General features: G+C 38.9%; 1 protein-coding gene across 1 annotated transcript in view; it reads left to right on the forward strand.

Moving 5' to 3' along the window:
* The window catches only part of afg2a (AAA ATPase AFG2A), a 113750-nt gene that overhangs the window by 11607 nt on the left and 83561 nt on the right, over positions 1-18582 (forward strand). The window contains exons 10-11 of the mRNA XM_088009386.1: positions 7053-7207; positions 14560-14769. Of these exons, the coding sequence (XP_087865512.1) occupies positions 7053-7207; positions 14560-14769 (365 nt within the window). The remainder of the gene's footprint in view (positions 1-7052; positions 7208-14559; positions 14770-18582) is intronic.

The following is an 18582-nucleotide window of genomic DNA, read 5'->3' on the forward strand; positions in this document are numbered from 1 at the left end:
TGAAATCCTTTATTTTACTTCTTATTGGTTGAAAGTTTTAACTCAATTGCTTCATGTTGGAGTTTGTGATGAGTAATGGATGTATAGAAGACATGCATTTTGGTGTAAATTCCCTGCAGACTAAGAGTCAGTTCTTGAAAATTTAGTTTATAATAACTTGGAGTTATTATAAAAATGCTATACATATATATATATATATATATATATATATATATATATATATATATATATATATATATATATATATAATTCCCTTCTCACCCTCCGCGGGTGGTCTCTTTCATCCTCTGAGCTCGGGTCCTCTACCAGAGGCCTGGGAGCTTGAGGTTCTCCTCCAGTATCTTGGCTGTGCCTAGAACTGCACATTTCTGGACTGAGATGTCTGATGTTGTTCCTGGGATCTGTTTGAGCCACTGCTCCAGTTTGGGGGTGACTGCCCCGAGGGCCCCGATGACCACAGGCACCACTGTGGTCTTCACCTTCCAGGCCTTCTCCAGTTCCTCTCTGAGGCCCTGGTATTTCTCCAGTTTCTCATGCTCCTTTTTCCTGATGTTGTGGTCACTTGGTATTGCTACATCCACCACAACGGCTTTCCTCTGTTCTTTATCCACCACCACAATGTCCGGTTGGTTCGCCATTACCATCTTGTCTGTCTGGATCTGGAAGTCCCACAGGATCTTAGCTCGGTCATTCTCCACCACCTTTGGGGGTGTTCCCCACTTTGACCTCGGGGCTTCCAGTCCATATTCTGCGCAGATGTTCCTGTACACTATGCCCGCCACTTGGTTATGTCGTTCCATGTACGCTTTCCCTGCCAGCATCTTGCACCCTGCTGTTATGTGCTGGACTGTCTCAGAGGCCTCCTTGCACAAAAGAAACCTGACTTCATAATTTAATGTCTTGAAAAAACAACATTTTTACCATTGTTGCACTGGTAGCTTGCATAATGAGCTCAGCAGAAGAGCACTTCCACCAGGTGTTTGCTAATTGGTGCTGACTAGTCTGAAGGAGTTGAGTGGGGTAGTCACAGTGGAGGGCTGCTTTGTGAGGTGGAAGCTTTGAAACTAGAGCTCCAAGGAGGAGCTGCGCCTCAAAGGCGGGGCTCGGTCCACTCAGGCATTTTGCACAGCTGAGTGGTTACAAAGGGGGATTAAAACATGCATGAAAGAATCAAAGCAGCGCTCTTTGATTAGGTAATAACTTTATAACATGATGTAAAGCACAAAAAAGTCGATTTTAAATAATACTGGCCTTTAAATGCTCTCAAAAATCATGAAAGATTTACAGTTTTGAGGGGATGTACTTACTTTTTTTTTTTGCCATAAATGGCCTAATCATGAAGCCCTAGGAAAATAAAACCTTGTCCTAACAGTTTATTGCTAAACTGTATCTTCTTTAAATAAAGGATGAAGTTGAGCATGAAGATTTAGAAAACAATAGCCAACACTTTGTGTCATATTGACAACATTTCACAAATATCTGGGCCAGATGCTAAATCAGAAATGAACACAGAAACTGATTTCCAGCCCAGTCTTGCTTCCTGATCACTTCTCTGACCGTGATCCCAACCCGCCAGAACCTTACACTGAGCAGCATTTGGTAACGGATTCCTTTAGGTGTTCTTGGAAGCTCTCATGTGGTCTCACAGACTCTGGAGTCTCTCTGGCGTCTCTCTGGAACACAACTGATCTGGCTGCTTTGGGGGTGACTGCCCCGAGGGCCCCGATGACCACAGGCACCACTGTGGTCTTCACCTTCCAGGTCTTCCAGATGACTCATTTCCACAGTCTAAACAGTGCAACTTTTCTGTAGCATGTATGTTGGGGTGCGTTTGGGTTTGACCACATCCGGGCGCAGTGTTTATAAACCTCTCTAAACAGGGGAAGCCCGTTGCACCTAAACAGGGCCAGTAAAATGTATTCTATGAAAGGATAAACTCAGAGTTTTGAGTTGTGCCCACAGAAAGCCCTTTGATTAAATAATGCCTGTGATTTAGATGGTGATTGTGCAGAAAAAAAAATATGACTAGAAATCTTACTAAAGCCTCCATAAAGCCAAACCTGGAGGGGTTCAGAGTTTTTACCTAAAACCATTAATCATCCAGGCCAGCAGGCGCAGGAAACGAGGAGTAGAGATTACTCCTCTGTGTCGAAACGAGGGAGAAAAACGGCAGCTGAAATGAGCGCAGTTTTGTGTGTTTGACATAAATTCTCCAGTGGAAGACTAAATGAGCCAAACAGTGCTAAATGCTTGCTGATGTTTACAGCAGCAGCCTTGCCTTATAAAGGACTTTTTCCATCTCGTTTGTCCTTTTAAAGACTCTGCAGGAATTTCAGGACAGGCCACATAAATATCAGTCGGATCAGCATGTGAAGTTTATTTGAGGCGTCTGTTTATAAAACCCGGAAATGTGCTGCTTGTACTTCTTAACCCCTGCACTTACCTTCTACCAAGGCACATCTGTATGTGTGTGTGTGTGTGTTTGTGTGTTTCTGAGGTTATCGGTGTGTAATGCACATTTTATGCTTGTGTTTTAGAGTGTATTTGTTTGTGGGAGTGAATTTGAAGAGCACGTATTATTGGCGTGCTTCAGCCCCGAGAACAGATGTTGGGTATTTTAAATACAGGTGCAGAGAACGCTCCGGAAACTGAGTAATGAAAACGTTCCTGCGGTTTTGTAATAGTGTAATGCCCGAAGTATTTCCACAATTCATTAGAGGGAAGAGTCACTCAGGAACTACAGCTCCGGCCTGATCGTCACTCATTGTAATGTGTGTTCTGCCTTAAGTGCAGAAATATTATTTACTTTTCTACTGAAACCTAAAACTGCTTTAAATCTTCCTGTCTCTGCTCATAAATGTAGTTTAGATAATGATGCTGAAATGACCTGAGAAGGGAGTTGTAGCATGGACAGATGACACAAACGGACTTAAAGGTATTCATACCTCTGATGCTTTTCACGTTTTACAACCACAGACTTTATATTTCATGGAATTTATTTATATTTTATGTGACCCTAGGGCTGGACGATACTGCTGAAAAACATATCACAATATATGCGTTTCAGATCAGTCGACATCAATAGATATTGATTAGTTTTTTTTTATATGTCGGAAATATTCCCAAACTGGTGATATTGTTTTTTTTATTTTTATGCAGTTATAAGGCACAGTGGCAAAACTGCTGCTATTCCAGTTACTTAACAGGTTATTGCAAGGGAACCAAAGAGTGAGCCATTTGCTTATTAACAAATTCATTGAAATTATTGGTGGATAATCTATTGATATTGATCACATGTCTGTCACAATGACAGAACAACACACTGAATCACTTATCGTGCCTATAGAAAGTATTCGCCCCTTCCACCCTTGTATTGTTTTTACAAATTAATCATGATCAACAAAATTTTCCTCTTTTGACAAAATGAAATGTAAAAAAAGCCTTTAATGTGAAAATGAAAAGTGATTTTATGAAATGATAATTAAGCATAACATAAAACTAGTGATAAATATTCACCCCTTTATAGTGATCTGTGCTTCCAAACATTGCAGAGTAGTGGGACTAGAGTCACTGGTAAGAATTTAACAATTTTATTAAAGGATTTTTACATTCATATTTTATTTGACCACTCATGAAGGTGTTGATCTGGTCAACGTAATATGAAAAAGTTTATAAACTAAAAAAACTCTCATCCTCAGGATCCAAGTCTGAGGAGGTAGCATATGGGCTTTTCATTAATAGTCACAGCACCACCTAGTGGTAGCAGGAAGCAGTAAGTCTTGTTGATGAGATCATTCAGTCCAAATAAAATTTATAGGATTTGGTTTGAGTACAGGAGGATGTGACCCCCCCACCCCCCAACCCAACTCCCAAAGGAGAGGATGTAGATTTTTGGGGGAAGATCTGTTTTTGATGCGCATAATTAAGAACATTTCTGTTACATAAAAACACAAATAATAATCTGTTTTCCCTTAGCCAAGCAAACTCTGTGAACTCTTCCTTCTCATTCTTATAATTTGAGCCTTTTGCTGATGTTTTGCAAATGTGCATTCTTGTTCATCTAGGAGGCTCCTTTTCCTTTCATTTCCCACTTGATTACTGCTGAATTTGAAGGATTCCGGAAAGTAAGAGCGCAAGAAAAAGTAAATGGGAACACGAGTCCACATAAGGTTTAGATTAAACTGTGTTGTGTTGCCTCTCTTTGTTTTTTCCTCCTCCCTTCCCATCGGATGTTTTCATAACAAAACCAAATGTGTGCGTGGAGTCAGCCAAGAGCAGTTCGGAGGCAGTGAATCCCTAAAGCAAAATATTAAAGTTACATCGTTGAATCGGGTTTCCGCCATCCTCCAGGCTGTCGGGCTAGACCCATGTTTCTCTTTAAGATGGGTCATTTCCCAGCGTTTTCTGTAGAGATTATCTTTGTAAGAGAGTTGCTCAACATTTGTCAGATGTGGTTTCATGTTATGGGGCAGCAATGACATTACTGCTTAAATTAGGAGTCTGAAATATTGGATAATAAAAACAAAGATATCTCTGGTCAGTTTGTAAGACTCAGAATTTATAGACAACAAACTTAACATGCACATCCATCTTTTTTTTTACTCTTTTGCTTATTCAAGGTTTGGTAAGCCAAAGTTCCTAAGGTGCTTCCAGACGGGATTTATAGTCCCTCAGGGTCTCCTTCCTGAAAACCTCCAAAAAGAGTCACTCAGAAAGCAGCCTATCGCCTCAATTATGCTCAGTTTTTCTTAGCAGGGGAAGGTCATCATCATCTGACCAGCCACACTATGGATGAAACTCAAGTTTTAAAAAGTCTTAAATCCATATATATTTAAGACATTTAAGGCCTAAAGGTATGCGACGACAAATTTAAGTAGAGTCTTAAATTTGTCGTCGCGTGACTATTTAATCTTTAAATATTCTGTGTAGTATTTTTTATTTTTTTAAATCACAGGACTTTTCTGTCTTGCAAAGGTTTGAGTCACGCACAGATGTCTTCATTGCATTCTGTGATTACCGCTAACTAGCTGCTAATATACCCTTACTAGCTAGCTAACTAGCTAGCTTTTTCACGTTCAATGTGCAAACTTATCACTAGTTACTGGACAATGTTCGTATTAGCTACTGATTTGCTTCTGTTGCCAACCTAAACAGGGTTAGGTCAGCATGTGAAAACCTGCTGCCATCAACCACAAATGGACACCAGAAGTTTCACTGCAGCTGCTATGTTTGATTTTAATACATTAGGACCCCACAACCATCTCCAATATAGCTCTTTTGGTCTTTAAGTTAATCCAAGGTGACATTAAAAAAGTCTTAAAATGTGCTTTCTTCTATATTTTACTCTGCCTCGCCTCGTCCGTGCCACTCAGACCAGATATCTCTCTTTTGCAACATTTACAGTTTCCGAATGGAGCTAAGCAATTTAAGAACACAACATATACTGCTCAAAAAATAAAGGGAACACTCAAATAACACATCCTAGATCTGAATGAATGAAATATTCTCATTGAATACTTTGTTCTGTACAAAGTTGAATGTGCTGTTAACAAAATCACACAAAAATCATCAATGGAAATCAAATTTAGTAACCAATGGAGGCCTGGATTTGGAGCCACACACAAAATTAAAGTGAAACGTTCCCTTTATTTTTTTGAGCAGTATATATTGAGCTGATATGCAGAGAAGGAACTGTAAGCAGAGATATGACAGAGAATCGGGACTCTGTATGCTTACAGATAGCAAACCTGCTGCAATAATTGTGCTCCTCTGTCTTTTCTTCCTCTGCCTCTCGCTTAGTCAGACAGGCTCTCTAAAACATAAACAGGATGCAGTCTTGTCTGATCATAAATCCCCTCTCGTCTGCTGCCTGGCTCCCGGTCCTGGACCACGTCCGTTCCCCACCAGCCCTCAACCCTCTGTCTCCCGCAAAGACCCCCACCCGACTTCGCTCCCTTTGCATATTTGCGTGACCTCTAGGTTCTGACAAATTGTCACCCAGCTTATTGGAGTATAAAACACACACTGTGCAGATAACTGCTGTGTGCAGTGTTGTGACACATGTCAGAAAAAATCCTTCTCAATAAAATCATTGTGGGCAAACTAATGATCTCTACTAAAGTCCAGCTTGAGGGAAAAGCAGGAATGGTAATTTTTGCAGAGAATGTGCCTGAGACCAAGGCCCTTAATCAATCCTCATTTCCTTTCTGACATGGATAACAACTGTGGCTGGTGAAGCAGAATGCTTCCTTACTTACTGTGGAAAAGATTTTTTAAACAAGAGGAAAATCAGAGCATTTTTTTTTTACTGACAAATTGAAATCTTTCTAAAATTAAATGTTTGGTACAAGAACAATATTCATCTTTTAGTAAACATGCTTTTTGCTTTCTATTTATCGTAAATAGGATCACAACTGTCCAGGGCCTTTCACTCAGAATCAACCAAATCTGCATTTACCTGGTTTATTAAACTTTTGTAAATATAGCAAACATTTTGAAAGAAAGAGTGACCCAAGTCTTACTTTTTTTTTTTAAGCCAAGAAATTAAAAATCAGACAAACGTTTGGATAACCTTGGTTTGATGATCAGCCTAAAATTTTAAGAGGCACACAAAAGTTATGGTCTGCTTTTTAGGAAACTTTTCTCCCCTTTAGTTTCTTTAAGCAATAACAACATTTATCACTGGCCAGGAATGTGCCACAACAAGTGAGGAAGCGCTGACCAACTCTGCTCCAAACAGATGGATAAAACTCTAGTAACACTGTGGCCATCTCTCTTCTCAATAACTTTCAGGCATAGGGACAGTATGATGGAGAATCTTTGCTTTTAAACTAACTTATTAAAACATTTGTATAACATGTTGGCAGCCCATGTTTAGGCTCTAAACCTCAACAACTGGAGTTGTCTGACCGTAATTCTGTTTTTGTGTGTGTCAGTCTATTTAACGTTAACTAATTTAACATCAACATTGTTTCATCATAAATAAATTAAGCTGTGAAAAAGCAATGAGTACCTTTAGTTAGAGTTTCATTTTTTAAATCTGCTCTCCTCAGGTCTGCGTGCACTGAGGCGAGCTCTGGGTGTTTCCCAGCAGGCATCTGACCAGCAGCTGATGGGGACGGTGACGGTCTCCATGCAGGACCTCCAGTGGGCCATGACTGTTGTGAAGCCCAGTGCAATGAGAGAGGTTGCTATCGACGTGCCCAAGGTACAGAAACCTCCCCTGTCTGTCTGTCTGTCTGTCTGTCTGTCTGTCTGTCTGTCTGTCTGTCTGTCTGTCTGTCAACTCATCCATTAGACCTGGGCAATAAATCGATTTTATTGATTGAATATTTAGGTTTTTCATGATTTAGTTTTTCATAAATCTGGATTTTTTTTCAACAATGCACTGCTTGAGTTTCCATAGATCAGAGTAATGTCAGCAGGCTCAGGGCCGCCATCTTGTTTGACAGGCATGTATTACAGCTTCTATTTATGTGGACTTTAAAATCACCTCCATTCTAAGATGGAATATTAGGAGCAGGCTAAGATTTTTCATTTTTTAAATTACGTCAGTGAGGTCATAATATTATAACAATTACATCATATTAGAAGAATGAAGCAGTACTTTTATGAGAACTCCAACACAAAAAATTAAAATGAGTCGTGTAGAGCATCTTGTGAAGTTATGCTTTTACAAATAAGGAAATCCTTAATCTTTGAAGACATGAGCATGAGGGTTTAACATGTGAGATGCTTGTACACTGATGCAGCTGATGCAGTAGCCTCTTCCCGCTCCTACTTGGTTTAAATCTTCAGTCTTAATAACGCAATTCGTCCTGGAAGCTACTTTTCCTAGCGTTACATTCAGCCTCGTGGTGGTTTTGGAAGGAAGCGGGCCAGCTTACATCATGCATTTTTTGGCTCAATGAAAGCACAATCTAAATCCCGAAAAAGGTAATCACTTATCACCACTTTTAAAAGTAGCTCATCAAGCAGTGCCTCTCTTCCCAGACTGTCTTACTCCTCTTTACTCTGCTGACCACTGAATCACCACGAGGTAGAGTGGAAAAGACCCTGTGGCCATTTTACCCTCTGCTGCAATGAAGATGAACGACTTTGTCTTCGCAGATGGAGGAAAAGTGGGCTCAAAAAACATGGGAGGTTAGTGAGGAGGAAGGAGGGGTGAGAGGACAGCGGTGAGACTTCAGGATGTTTTGGAGTTTGCATGTGCAAGACATAAGGGACAGGAAGAAAGCTAACATCATCTTCCACCGGTAATTGAAAGCAGATCTGGTCGCTGACGGTTCCTGCCAGCAGCTAAAAAAAGAGAAAGAGAAGAAGAAACATGCGTCCGATCCCTTCACCTCAGCCCGCCTCCCCTTTTCTTTCTGCACAGAGTGCTGCGCTCTGAGCTCACCCAGAGACATTCAGTCCTTGTGGCTGGTTCCTGGAAACAAGAGAGGAACGAGTTTGGATTTCTTTTTCTTTTTTTGTAATTTGTCTTACACAGTTCAGCTGAAAGACCAGCCGCAGAGCCCCGGACTTGATTATATCCACATGAGTGCAAACATTTGTTTCTAATCCACTTTTATATAAGAAACTTCCAGTGGTGCCGGATGAATACATGCCCAGAGTTTCTGTGAAACCGTCTCGGATCACATATCCACACAAGATTTAAAGATTATACCTCACTTTAGATTCTATTTGTATGTAAATATAATAAATTAAGGGGTAATTAGGGTTATTTCTTTCTAAAGACTTTCCCTTTTATTTTAACATCCATTTTAAGCTTTGACCTTGCCGTCTGGTTTAACTTTATTATATCTGTCTTTTATTATTTCCATGCCCTTTATCTCCCTGTTTCTTTGTTTAGTTTGTTTGGTAAGTCCCTGACTCTGTCCTCTTTTCCCCTTCAAAGGCCTCTTGTAAAGTTTGGAAAACAACTGTAAAAGGTAATAACTGTGTCTGGTGCAAAAAGGAAAACAGCACAGTGGGGTTTGAGTCAAAGCATTTGCTTTTAATTTTAATACGCTTTAGTTATAACATTAACTGATTCAACTTTTTGTTATTTTCTCATACGCCTAGACTTTTTTCACATTTCATCACATTACAATTAAAAACGTCAATGTAATTTACTTACTTCAGTGGTGGGCACTGCTAACTAAAATGTTAGCTGCACTAACCCTAAAACACTATTCGTATTAGCTGTGCTAAAGCACTACACCAACATGGCATTTAGTGGAAGCTAACGGAATTTACCTGGAGAACATAGAAAGATTTTAAAGATATCAAACGTGTTAAATCTACCTGTAGGTCTGAAGTTGTTGAACGGATCGGATGCAGTAAAAATTAAAAAAATACATAAATATTGAATTTTTATTACATTAACGGTAAAAAGTATATAGTCAATACAAAGGGGCCTCAAGGATGAAATGCTCAACATTAACATGACATTTGTGATGAGTAGCAAATTTTAACTTTCTCTACCTTTTAGACCAGTGGTTCTTAACCTTTTTTGAGGTACAGAACCCCCCAGTTTCATATGCTCATTCACCGACCCCCCCCCCCCCACACACACACACACCACAACACAGAAAATAATTTGCGGTATTCTGATTTATTAATGTAATTATATTAGTTGTATTACCTCCCCCACGCCACTAGAGGCAGTGCCAACCCCGAAAAGATGTGACTAAGGAGCAGATTTAGACTATAGAATTTGGTAAAAACCACAGACATTAATACTAATATTAATAATATTAATATTAATATTGATGTCTATGGTAAAAACGGTGAGCTTTACTGAAGTAATTAAAGACACAAGTTCAGATCCATGCTGAGAGTGGAACTCCTTCCCGCAGCGCTGATTGGCTAAGCAATGTAAGGTGATCCTCTGGAGGAAGTGATGGCAAAATGGGGCGTCATCACGACTTTACACAGTGTGTCTTTACCTCCGCGGCAGAGGCGCCGCCGAACCCCTGAGACCGACTCATCGAACCCCAGGGGTTCGATCGAACCCAGGTTAAGAACCACTGTTTTAGACTTTAGATTTTTGCAAGGTTTTGATTGTTATCAAGCAAATTATTTCCACGGTTTCAACTCAAGTTGTTGATTAATATTCTCTAGAAGGAGGACATTCATCAGAAACTTGTTTGCAACCATAAAATCCAAAGTTTACTTCAACCAACAATTGCTGAAAACCAAAGAAATATTTTGGATGTTTTTAAAGCACTAGAAAGTGGATCTTTACAACCCGGCCAACACTAAGCAAATTGAAGCAGCTGCTGACAGGTTCAAACGCTCCACAAGAACTAAGCAAATGACCCTTGAAGGGAAATTATTTTCATAGTGGTTACATGCAAATTGTTTGAAATGGTTTTTACTTTTCACAAGAACATATCTTTAGGCTGACTTTTGGCAACCTTTAGGCTTCTGTATCAGCCTTCATTTCTACATTCATTTATTTTTTTCTCTCTTTTTTGCCATTTGTCCAAATACACCTACAATTTTATTTAAGGGGAAACTCCAAAATATGCAATTTTTTCCAAAGATAAACAGGAAAGTAAAATATTTTGGATTTGGTTGTTAGAGCATTTCCTCTGTCAAACATTATCAACAACATTGATTTTGATGCTTTATTTTTATTTTGTTGAGCAATTAAAACAAGTTAAACTTTTTACCTCAAGATTCCAAAATAGCCATTTTTATAAGTTCTGGTTCTTCTTTTGGATCAACCACATTGTTTTTGTTGCCAGTAACAAACTTATTTAACTTTATTTAAGTTTGTTGGTTTTCCGTCTCAAATTCAACTTAATTCATGCCAAAGTTTGGTTTTTAAACCTAAGAGCAGTGCACCTACTATCAAGCACGGTGGTGGCTGCATTACACTGAGGTTTTGTTTAACTGGAACTGGCATATTGCATATGTTGTTGTGTAATGAAAAAAGTTGGGTGACTCCAGATTTTTCAAATGTACTCAAGTCAACAGGCTGAGGATGAAAAAGAGAAGAAAATAGGTTTATTCCGTAACTGATATCGTCGTCACTATATTTTCGCAAGATGTTCTAACATTGTGTAGCCCTGTAGGTGCATGTATATACATATCTATACTTCTCAGTATGGTTTAGATTCTTTGTCTGTTTGAGAAAATCCACAATAAAAGCAAAGCATAATATTTGAAGTTTGTTGCAAGACTATTCCACTCTTGCAAAATAGTTTAAATGTTAAAAACCTGTAATAAATTATTTAATTGCAGATTTACTGATAAATGTAACTTTTCTGTAGCTTTAAGTGTAGATTCTCTTAAAATTTACCAAAATTAACATCAGTAATATTTCACAGCTATATTCTGTGCTATTCTTTTTAAATTTTACTCTAAATTTGCCATTTTAGTCACAGCTTCTATCTGTGCAGATCTGATTTCCAAACCTCTGGTGAATCCTGCTTCCCTGTACGTTTTTTCCTCTACTCCTGTTTTTATTCCATTTTCTTTCTGTCCAGGCTTTTAGTTTAATACTTTTGGTTTGCTGGCTTGCATCTGGTCCATCTCTCCGCCTGTCCCTCTTCCTCCACACCCCGTGTCGCTCCGTGCATTTCTTTCCTTCTGGCTCAGAGCTGGCCATAAATCGTTCGGTATTTACAGTATGTGGCCAGATGCCAGGTTTCCATTAGGTGCTTCGCTCCCCAGAGACGGCGCCGGTGGCCTGGGATGTGTTACCTCTGTGGGCTGGTAGGGGGGAGGGAGGAGGAAGTCAAACAGATGGGAGGGGATAGTTATAAACCCTGGCAGTTAGCATTTAGATCAGAACATGTGATCCAGAGCTAATGAGAGGGTCAAGCTACAACAAAAGAGATAAAACACATATAATTACAGCATACTTTGTTTCCATGGAGATAAACTCTCTCTTCATCTTTTAAATGGTGTTGATCCATCTTTAAGAAACAGGAAGCTGACTCTAAATTTCACAGGTGGACTCTTTACTAACTGGCTGCATAAGATTTTATTTAGGAGTGATTTAGTAAAGAAGTCTGAATTTTCTTGTAGTTTTTGAATCCTAACCCTACTGTTGGAATGTTTTTGATAACTTTGACTTTGTGTGTTGCATAAAAAGTGGTCAAATTGTATGTTTTATGGGGAGGTTTTAATTTGTGCCGTTTTTATTTCAAGTCTAAATCAATCTGTGTCCCTTTAATCGTCCCATTTACCCCATCTTTGAATAACATTCTCATTGCAATTTGATTTCCACTTTTATTGATTTTTTATTTTCTTGTGTTGAAATTCCTTCAAAATGTTTCAGGTAGATAAAGGATTTTCTCACAAACTGTAAATCTATTATTTTGCATGAAAAATATAAAAAACAGACTGTTGACTATGACTTCACAATTTCACAGAAAAGGAATAAAAATAAATGTCATTGCATTCATGACTATTTGCTATGAATAGTGAGGACTGAAGATAATCATTGCATTCATAAATTAAATGACAAAATATATGGTCCTACATAATATTTCTATGGTAATCCTTAATTAAGCTATTTTTTGACATGAAGTCCAATAGATGCACTGTGAATATCTGGAATTGTCAGACCCAAGAAATGAATAAAATTTTGGAGTTTGTTTTAAGGAGAGAAACTTTTATCATTAAAACTGGCTTTAAAGACATTACAATTCAGAAAATGTATTTTTATGTGTGGTGAGGACTCGAGTTAGTAACAAGAAATATGATGACATATTGTTGTGTGTTTTATTTCTGTGGGAGTCTATGAAGGAGCTTTTGTTTCATGTCCAAGGAACACAGAGGGAGCATGAAATGTCTGTCTTTATTTTATTTTGCCTTTATTTATACAGATAAATCTCACTTATTTATAAGAGCCAGCAACATGTTAAAACAGACTTCAGTCAGTACTAAACAAATTAACTAATAAAGTAGAGCAGAAACCTGTAAAGTAAATTAATGAAAAAATGGAGTGACCACAAAGGGTTAAAGTGAAAGTATGCATGTACAGTTAATCTAATCAGAAGATACAGCAGATCTGGGTTCCCCACCTGGATTTCATTTTGTTCTGACTTCAACTGGCAAAAAAAGGAAAAAAACAATGAATAATTAAAGATCCATTTAAGGGAAACTATCTGATCGCGGACCTTCTTAGACGGCCTCTCTGGCTCTCCTGCCAAACCTGATTCCTTCCGTTGCGCATGTAATAAGATAAAGCCAAGTGTGGGAGGACAGAAAAGCAGTGATGCTGAGATACAACAGATAACAAACAAGAAGAGCAGAGAGGATATGAGAGCAGATCAAACAGGATATGGAGCAGAGAGGCTGAGTGGATGGGCTGAATGTAGAGGAGGTTAAAACAACTGTGAGTGGGACAAAACTGAACAGTACGGAAAGGAAAGAAGGAGGAATGTGAGACAGGAAGGGTAAAAAGAGACGTTAGCTGGTTTTGGATGAAGCTCTCTCCTGCTTATCTGCTTTATCTCCTCCGGTTGTTCTCCGCCGGACTCTCTCCTTCCTCTCCTCCCTGCCTCCTTCCTTCCATCTGTCAGACAGACAGCTGTTGGCAGCCTGGCTCTGTTGTTGTTCACTCCGTCCTGATTCAACCCAAGCCCTCGGTTCCTCCATCTCCCTCCAAATATGCTTTTATATTTCTCCTCTGCTCCATCCAGCCGACTCTTGGAGGAACTTGAGATTCCTTGCAGTTTACTCATGTGATCTCAAAGTTAAAAGAGGGCCTTTTATGGGTTACTTTAGAGCATTTCTGTGCACAATCAGAATTAGTTTGGTTCATCGCGTTTATTGTTGGTGATGGGTTTGCTTGAAACTGCCACAGATTAGCAGTGCATGAAGCACTGGAGTGCATTTCAGCACATTATTGGAATGAAGATTATTTATTAGAGCTTGACCTCTTCCTGCTGCCTTCCTCCAATGTAAAACAGATTCGTTTTCCTGATTGCATGTTTTTGACCTTAGTGAACCTGCTGGATTCTGATTCTGTGAAATAATGCTCGTCTCTTTCACATCTGCTACTCTACACACTACATCTGACTGCTAGAATTGACTGTTGTTTATCATGTTCAAGATGTTATTTTGTTATTACCATTTAAACAGTCTTTTCCTCTTTATGTCCACTATTCTAAATAGTTGTCATCCATTTTCAGATTTATTTACCAGATAACATTTCAAATATGGAGAAGCAGCATTCAGCTTCTATGCACCACAAATCTCGAACAAACTTCCAGAAAACTGCAAAACAGCTGAAACACTGAGTTCCTTTAGATTACGGCTGAAAACCTCCCTGTTTCGAGTTGCTTTTGATCTCTGGAGTATTGACCAATATATCTGATGTGCATTGATGAATCTGATGATGGCACTCAACAAAATGTAACGTTTATTACCGGTTTCTTCAATTTGTGAATGTATGATGTTTTCTTGACAGTTTTTTTTTATTTGTTAATTTTTGTGTTTTCATTATGTAAAGCACTTTGAACAGCCTTGTTGCTGCAATGTGCTATACAAATAAACTTAACTGATTGATCATCTTGCATTTTGTTGAAGCTGTCCGTTGCTTCATCTGTCCAGGTGTGCTGGTCAGATGTTGGTGGCATGGCAGAGGTAAAGCTGAAACTGAAACAGGCCGTGGAGTGGCCCCTGAGGCACCCCGAGGCCTTTACCCGCATGGGGATCCAACCACCAAGAGGAGTCCTGCTGTATGGGCCGCCAGGCTGCTCCAAAACCATGATAGCCAAAGCCTTGGCTAATGAAAGTGGGCTCAACTTTCTGGCTATTAAAGTAAGTTTTCACCATTATATTAAAGTTTAGGTTTTTTTTCCCCATCACTCTGGGTTGACCAAACGTTATCAAATTACTTTGCTGATTAGTCAAAATCAAAAATGGTACCAAAGCTTGCTGCTTTTCTCTTCTTTAATGGGATACATAAAAATGAAAACATAATGTTTTACAGATGTGCCTCTGCATATCGTTTTCCTGATTGAATGTTCTGCCAAAACTGTGCAGATGAGTCAGCCATTAGTCTGAGGACGGATGATTTGTTGTGCTGTCTCTCAGTCTCTGCGTTTGCAGTTTAACATTAGTCATGCAAATTGTATTGCATTTCCTCCCTTAATCAGGTCATAGGGATTCTATCATTTATTTTGGTGAATTTACAGCATTTAGTATGAAATATTCTCCTTCCACATTTAGATTAAAGAGTACTATCATATAAATCACCCTGGTACTCTAATATAGGTTTACTTATGTGATGGGAGGGTGATAAACATGTTTATTATTGGAAAATGTTCATTAAATTGATGAAAATGAAGTGTGAACCTCCATCTGTGAAGACATAAATAGTTTTAAGTAGTAATACTTCATTATTTTCTATTCATGTTCTACAATACAAACAGAGACGACCATTACACTCCAGAGGATGTGTAACATTGACTGATTTCAAGTGTGAAAAAGCTGCTGCATGTTCGTGATAGGAGGACATTAATTATATAAAATCAGTGGATTTTACTTTTGAGTTTGAAATGATTTTTATTCAGTTTCTGAGTGTAACTGTTGTGAAACAATCAGAAGTTACGGCTCTAGAATATCCTTTCTGTTTCTTCTTAAACACACAAGTCTTCATATGCAAAATTTATTTAAAATGTGTTGCTGATGCATCCATAACATTAAGAACGACTATGTGAAAGTTATGAAGTTGAGTCGTTTTGACTTAATCTTTGATTAAAGTTTGATTGCTCAGAACTCCACTCCTCTTTCTCCCAGACAGTCTGCAGTCTGGATCAGCTTCTTGGTTAATTTAAAATCCGTTATTGCCACATGTCTCATAAAAGTGCGGGCGACTTTACCAAACTATTACATCAATAACTCCATGAAAAAATTGGATTTCTGTCTGGTCTTGGACCCCAAAGGAAAAACGAACACAGCTGATCGCCAGAGTAAGACACAGTTATGGGGGAAAACCTAACTGGACTATAACAGCACACTGCAGCTTGTGAAGGGCATACTTAAAAAGTGAATGACAATGAGGGGAAAAAACAGTTGGTGTACAAAAAAAGACTGAAACAAAGCATCCATAAATAAGGTGAGAAATGCCTCAAGACATGTGCATCATTTTATTTACATTTATAAAAATTTGGCACATTTATAAACTTCTTAAAATTTCAGATTAAATTCAAATATCCCAGAGATGTTGATGTTGATGGTGATGATTTCCTAAAGAGCTGAAGGTGGTGCAGCTGCAGAGAGTTTCTTCCTCTGACCCTTGACCCAGTGTTTGTCCTCTCTCATTCATCACCCCGTCCTCTCTGCCAGTTCCCCCCTCGTTCAGGACATGTCGACAGATGTTGATTGATGGCCTTGTTGAATTGTTGACTGGTGAATATTTAGAAAAAGACAGGAAGTCCAGACAGAAGCTCTCAACTGGCATCATTAAGTCAGAAGCCAGTTCTGCCATGACCTCCCTCCTTTTGTCTCAGTGAAGCAGGGTGATTTTTCTCCTATTTTCTCCACAATTCAATGAAATGTGCGATAGCTTCATGTGCATTTAGTCTGCTCTAATCAAACTCTAGTTTGTTTGTCTAGAAAGTCTGGTTCATTTGGGGAGGTTAGAATGTGCAACCAAACTCTGATCTGGACCAATAACCAAACTGTGGTCCAGCTAAAAACCAGCTGAAATGGATTCTGGCGAGGTTTGAATGTACATGTGGATGCAAAGTCCAGAAGCAGGAAGTGGATTATAGTGCAGAGTATTTTCTTGAAAAATACAACCAAAACAAACGTGAGGGTATAGAGCTAGCAGGAGAAATGACTCATGGTCTTTTACCAACAACAAAAGAAAAGTCCTACAACCGCTAGAATGTGATGCTACTTAATTTTTGTTTACATTTTGTAAAGAAGGAAGTTGTGCTTTTTTGTGTTGTTTCCTTCAGGGTTTCATGATTCAGCGCCTCCACAGGTGAGGAGGGGAAGAGGTGTTTCAAATGGTCTGATTGATTTGACACAGTGCAGTGTGAAAGTGAACCACAGCAGCTGGAAATGTACCAATGTGGCAACTTCGGTCCCCAACGAACTAAGTCTGCTGGACTATCATGTGTGAAAACACTTTTAATATTTCAGAAGGTTGGAGCATCTGCAAAGAGAAATATTTGATTAGAAATAGAAACATGCACACAGCATTACATATAATCTACCATATTTATATTTATGAGTTGCTGTTCCACATAATTATCCCTTGTTTTACACCGTTATTTTTTTGCACCCACTTCCCAATTTCTGAAAATTTAACAAACATTTTAGTTGAAAATCATGTTTTCTTGTCTTTCCCATTTTGAAAGGTGGCTCAGATCATCTGGTATCGCGTTGGTTATGAGCTGAAATCCACAAATACTTGTGACCTCCTCTAAAGTTGCTTTTCACTGCCTATTTTACAGTTCAAACACAGAAATACCTTAATTGCTCTTCTGGATGCACAGCCAATCATTGCCAAGGAAAATGAATGATGCTCCTGGATTGGTTGCTTTGCAAAAGCTGGCCAATGGGGTGACAAGTTGCATATTTATTTAGCTGAATTGACCTATTTCAGCTGAACAAGCTGCATTTTAGGTGTAATCTAAAATATTCAAGAATAAAAGAAAAATCAGAGAATAAGCAGTGCGGAGGGTCCTGTGCTACTTAAACAAAGATTTGTGCTGTGAGGTTCTGCAGCCAGTTTAAAGTTATCACCAACAGAATCTGCTCTTTGAAACGGGATAAAAAACATCCTGCCCCTGCTGCTGAAAGCCGCTCTCAACCATCTGCAATAACAGTATCAGGTTTTTCCAGTGCGGCGGTTGCTTTGACACAGATACGTTATCCCGATTTAAATGTGAATACTTTGAGGGCTCAGCCTGTTTCCTCTGTGTAAAAAAGCCCTATTATCATCTTGTCAATTTCAGTTTCCTCCCTTCAGCCACTCAAACACACTCACGGTCACACACGCATACCTGCTCGCCAACACACACGCACGCAAACACACACACGCATACACCTCGTATCTTGCCTGGTGTTTTTTTTAAAAGTCACCACATCCAAGCCTCAGCTCTACAGAGAAACGAGCAGCTTGGGAATAATGAGTCAACCTACACACTTACTGCAGGAGACAAAAGGGCTGGAAGTTAAGTGTCGTCTCGTCCATCAGCTAAGAGGCGATGAAAGAGTAGATTGCAGTGGAGGAAGTTCCTCTAACGACTGAGTGGATGTTCTCCCAGGGAGAGACAAACATCCAAGAGTTTAAAAGTCTAAAATATATAAAAAGAAGAAGTTGCAGAGAAGAAATTGTTAAGCTATGTTTGCAATCAATTGTGAAAACCCCACACATTTAAAACAATTGTTGCTGAAATTTCCTGAGTTAATTAAATAAATTTTATTTATAAAATGAGTCATTTCACAACAGATGTCACAGTTCACTTTGGCCCAAAAACTTCATTTCAATCAGCTAAGCAGGTGTTGAAAAGACAGAAAGGAGAATAACATAATCCACTGAGCCATGAATACTTTCTATGGAGGAGAAAAGCAGTGTGTACACAGAGTTAATGCTGCTGAATCTCTTTCTCTGGC

This window comes from Poecilia mexicana, unplaced genomic scaffold, assembly GCF_051168715.1.
Source record: "Poecilia mexicana isolate PSO_F unplaced genomic scaffold, ASM5116871v1 scaffold_10, whole genome shotgun sequence".
In the NCBI taxonomy this organism is placed as follows: domain Eukaryota; kingdom Metazoa; phylum Chordata; class Actinopteri; order Cyprinodontiformes; family Poeciliidae; genus Poecilia; species Poecilia mexicana.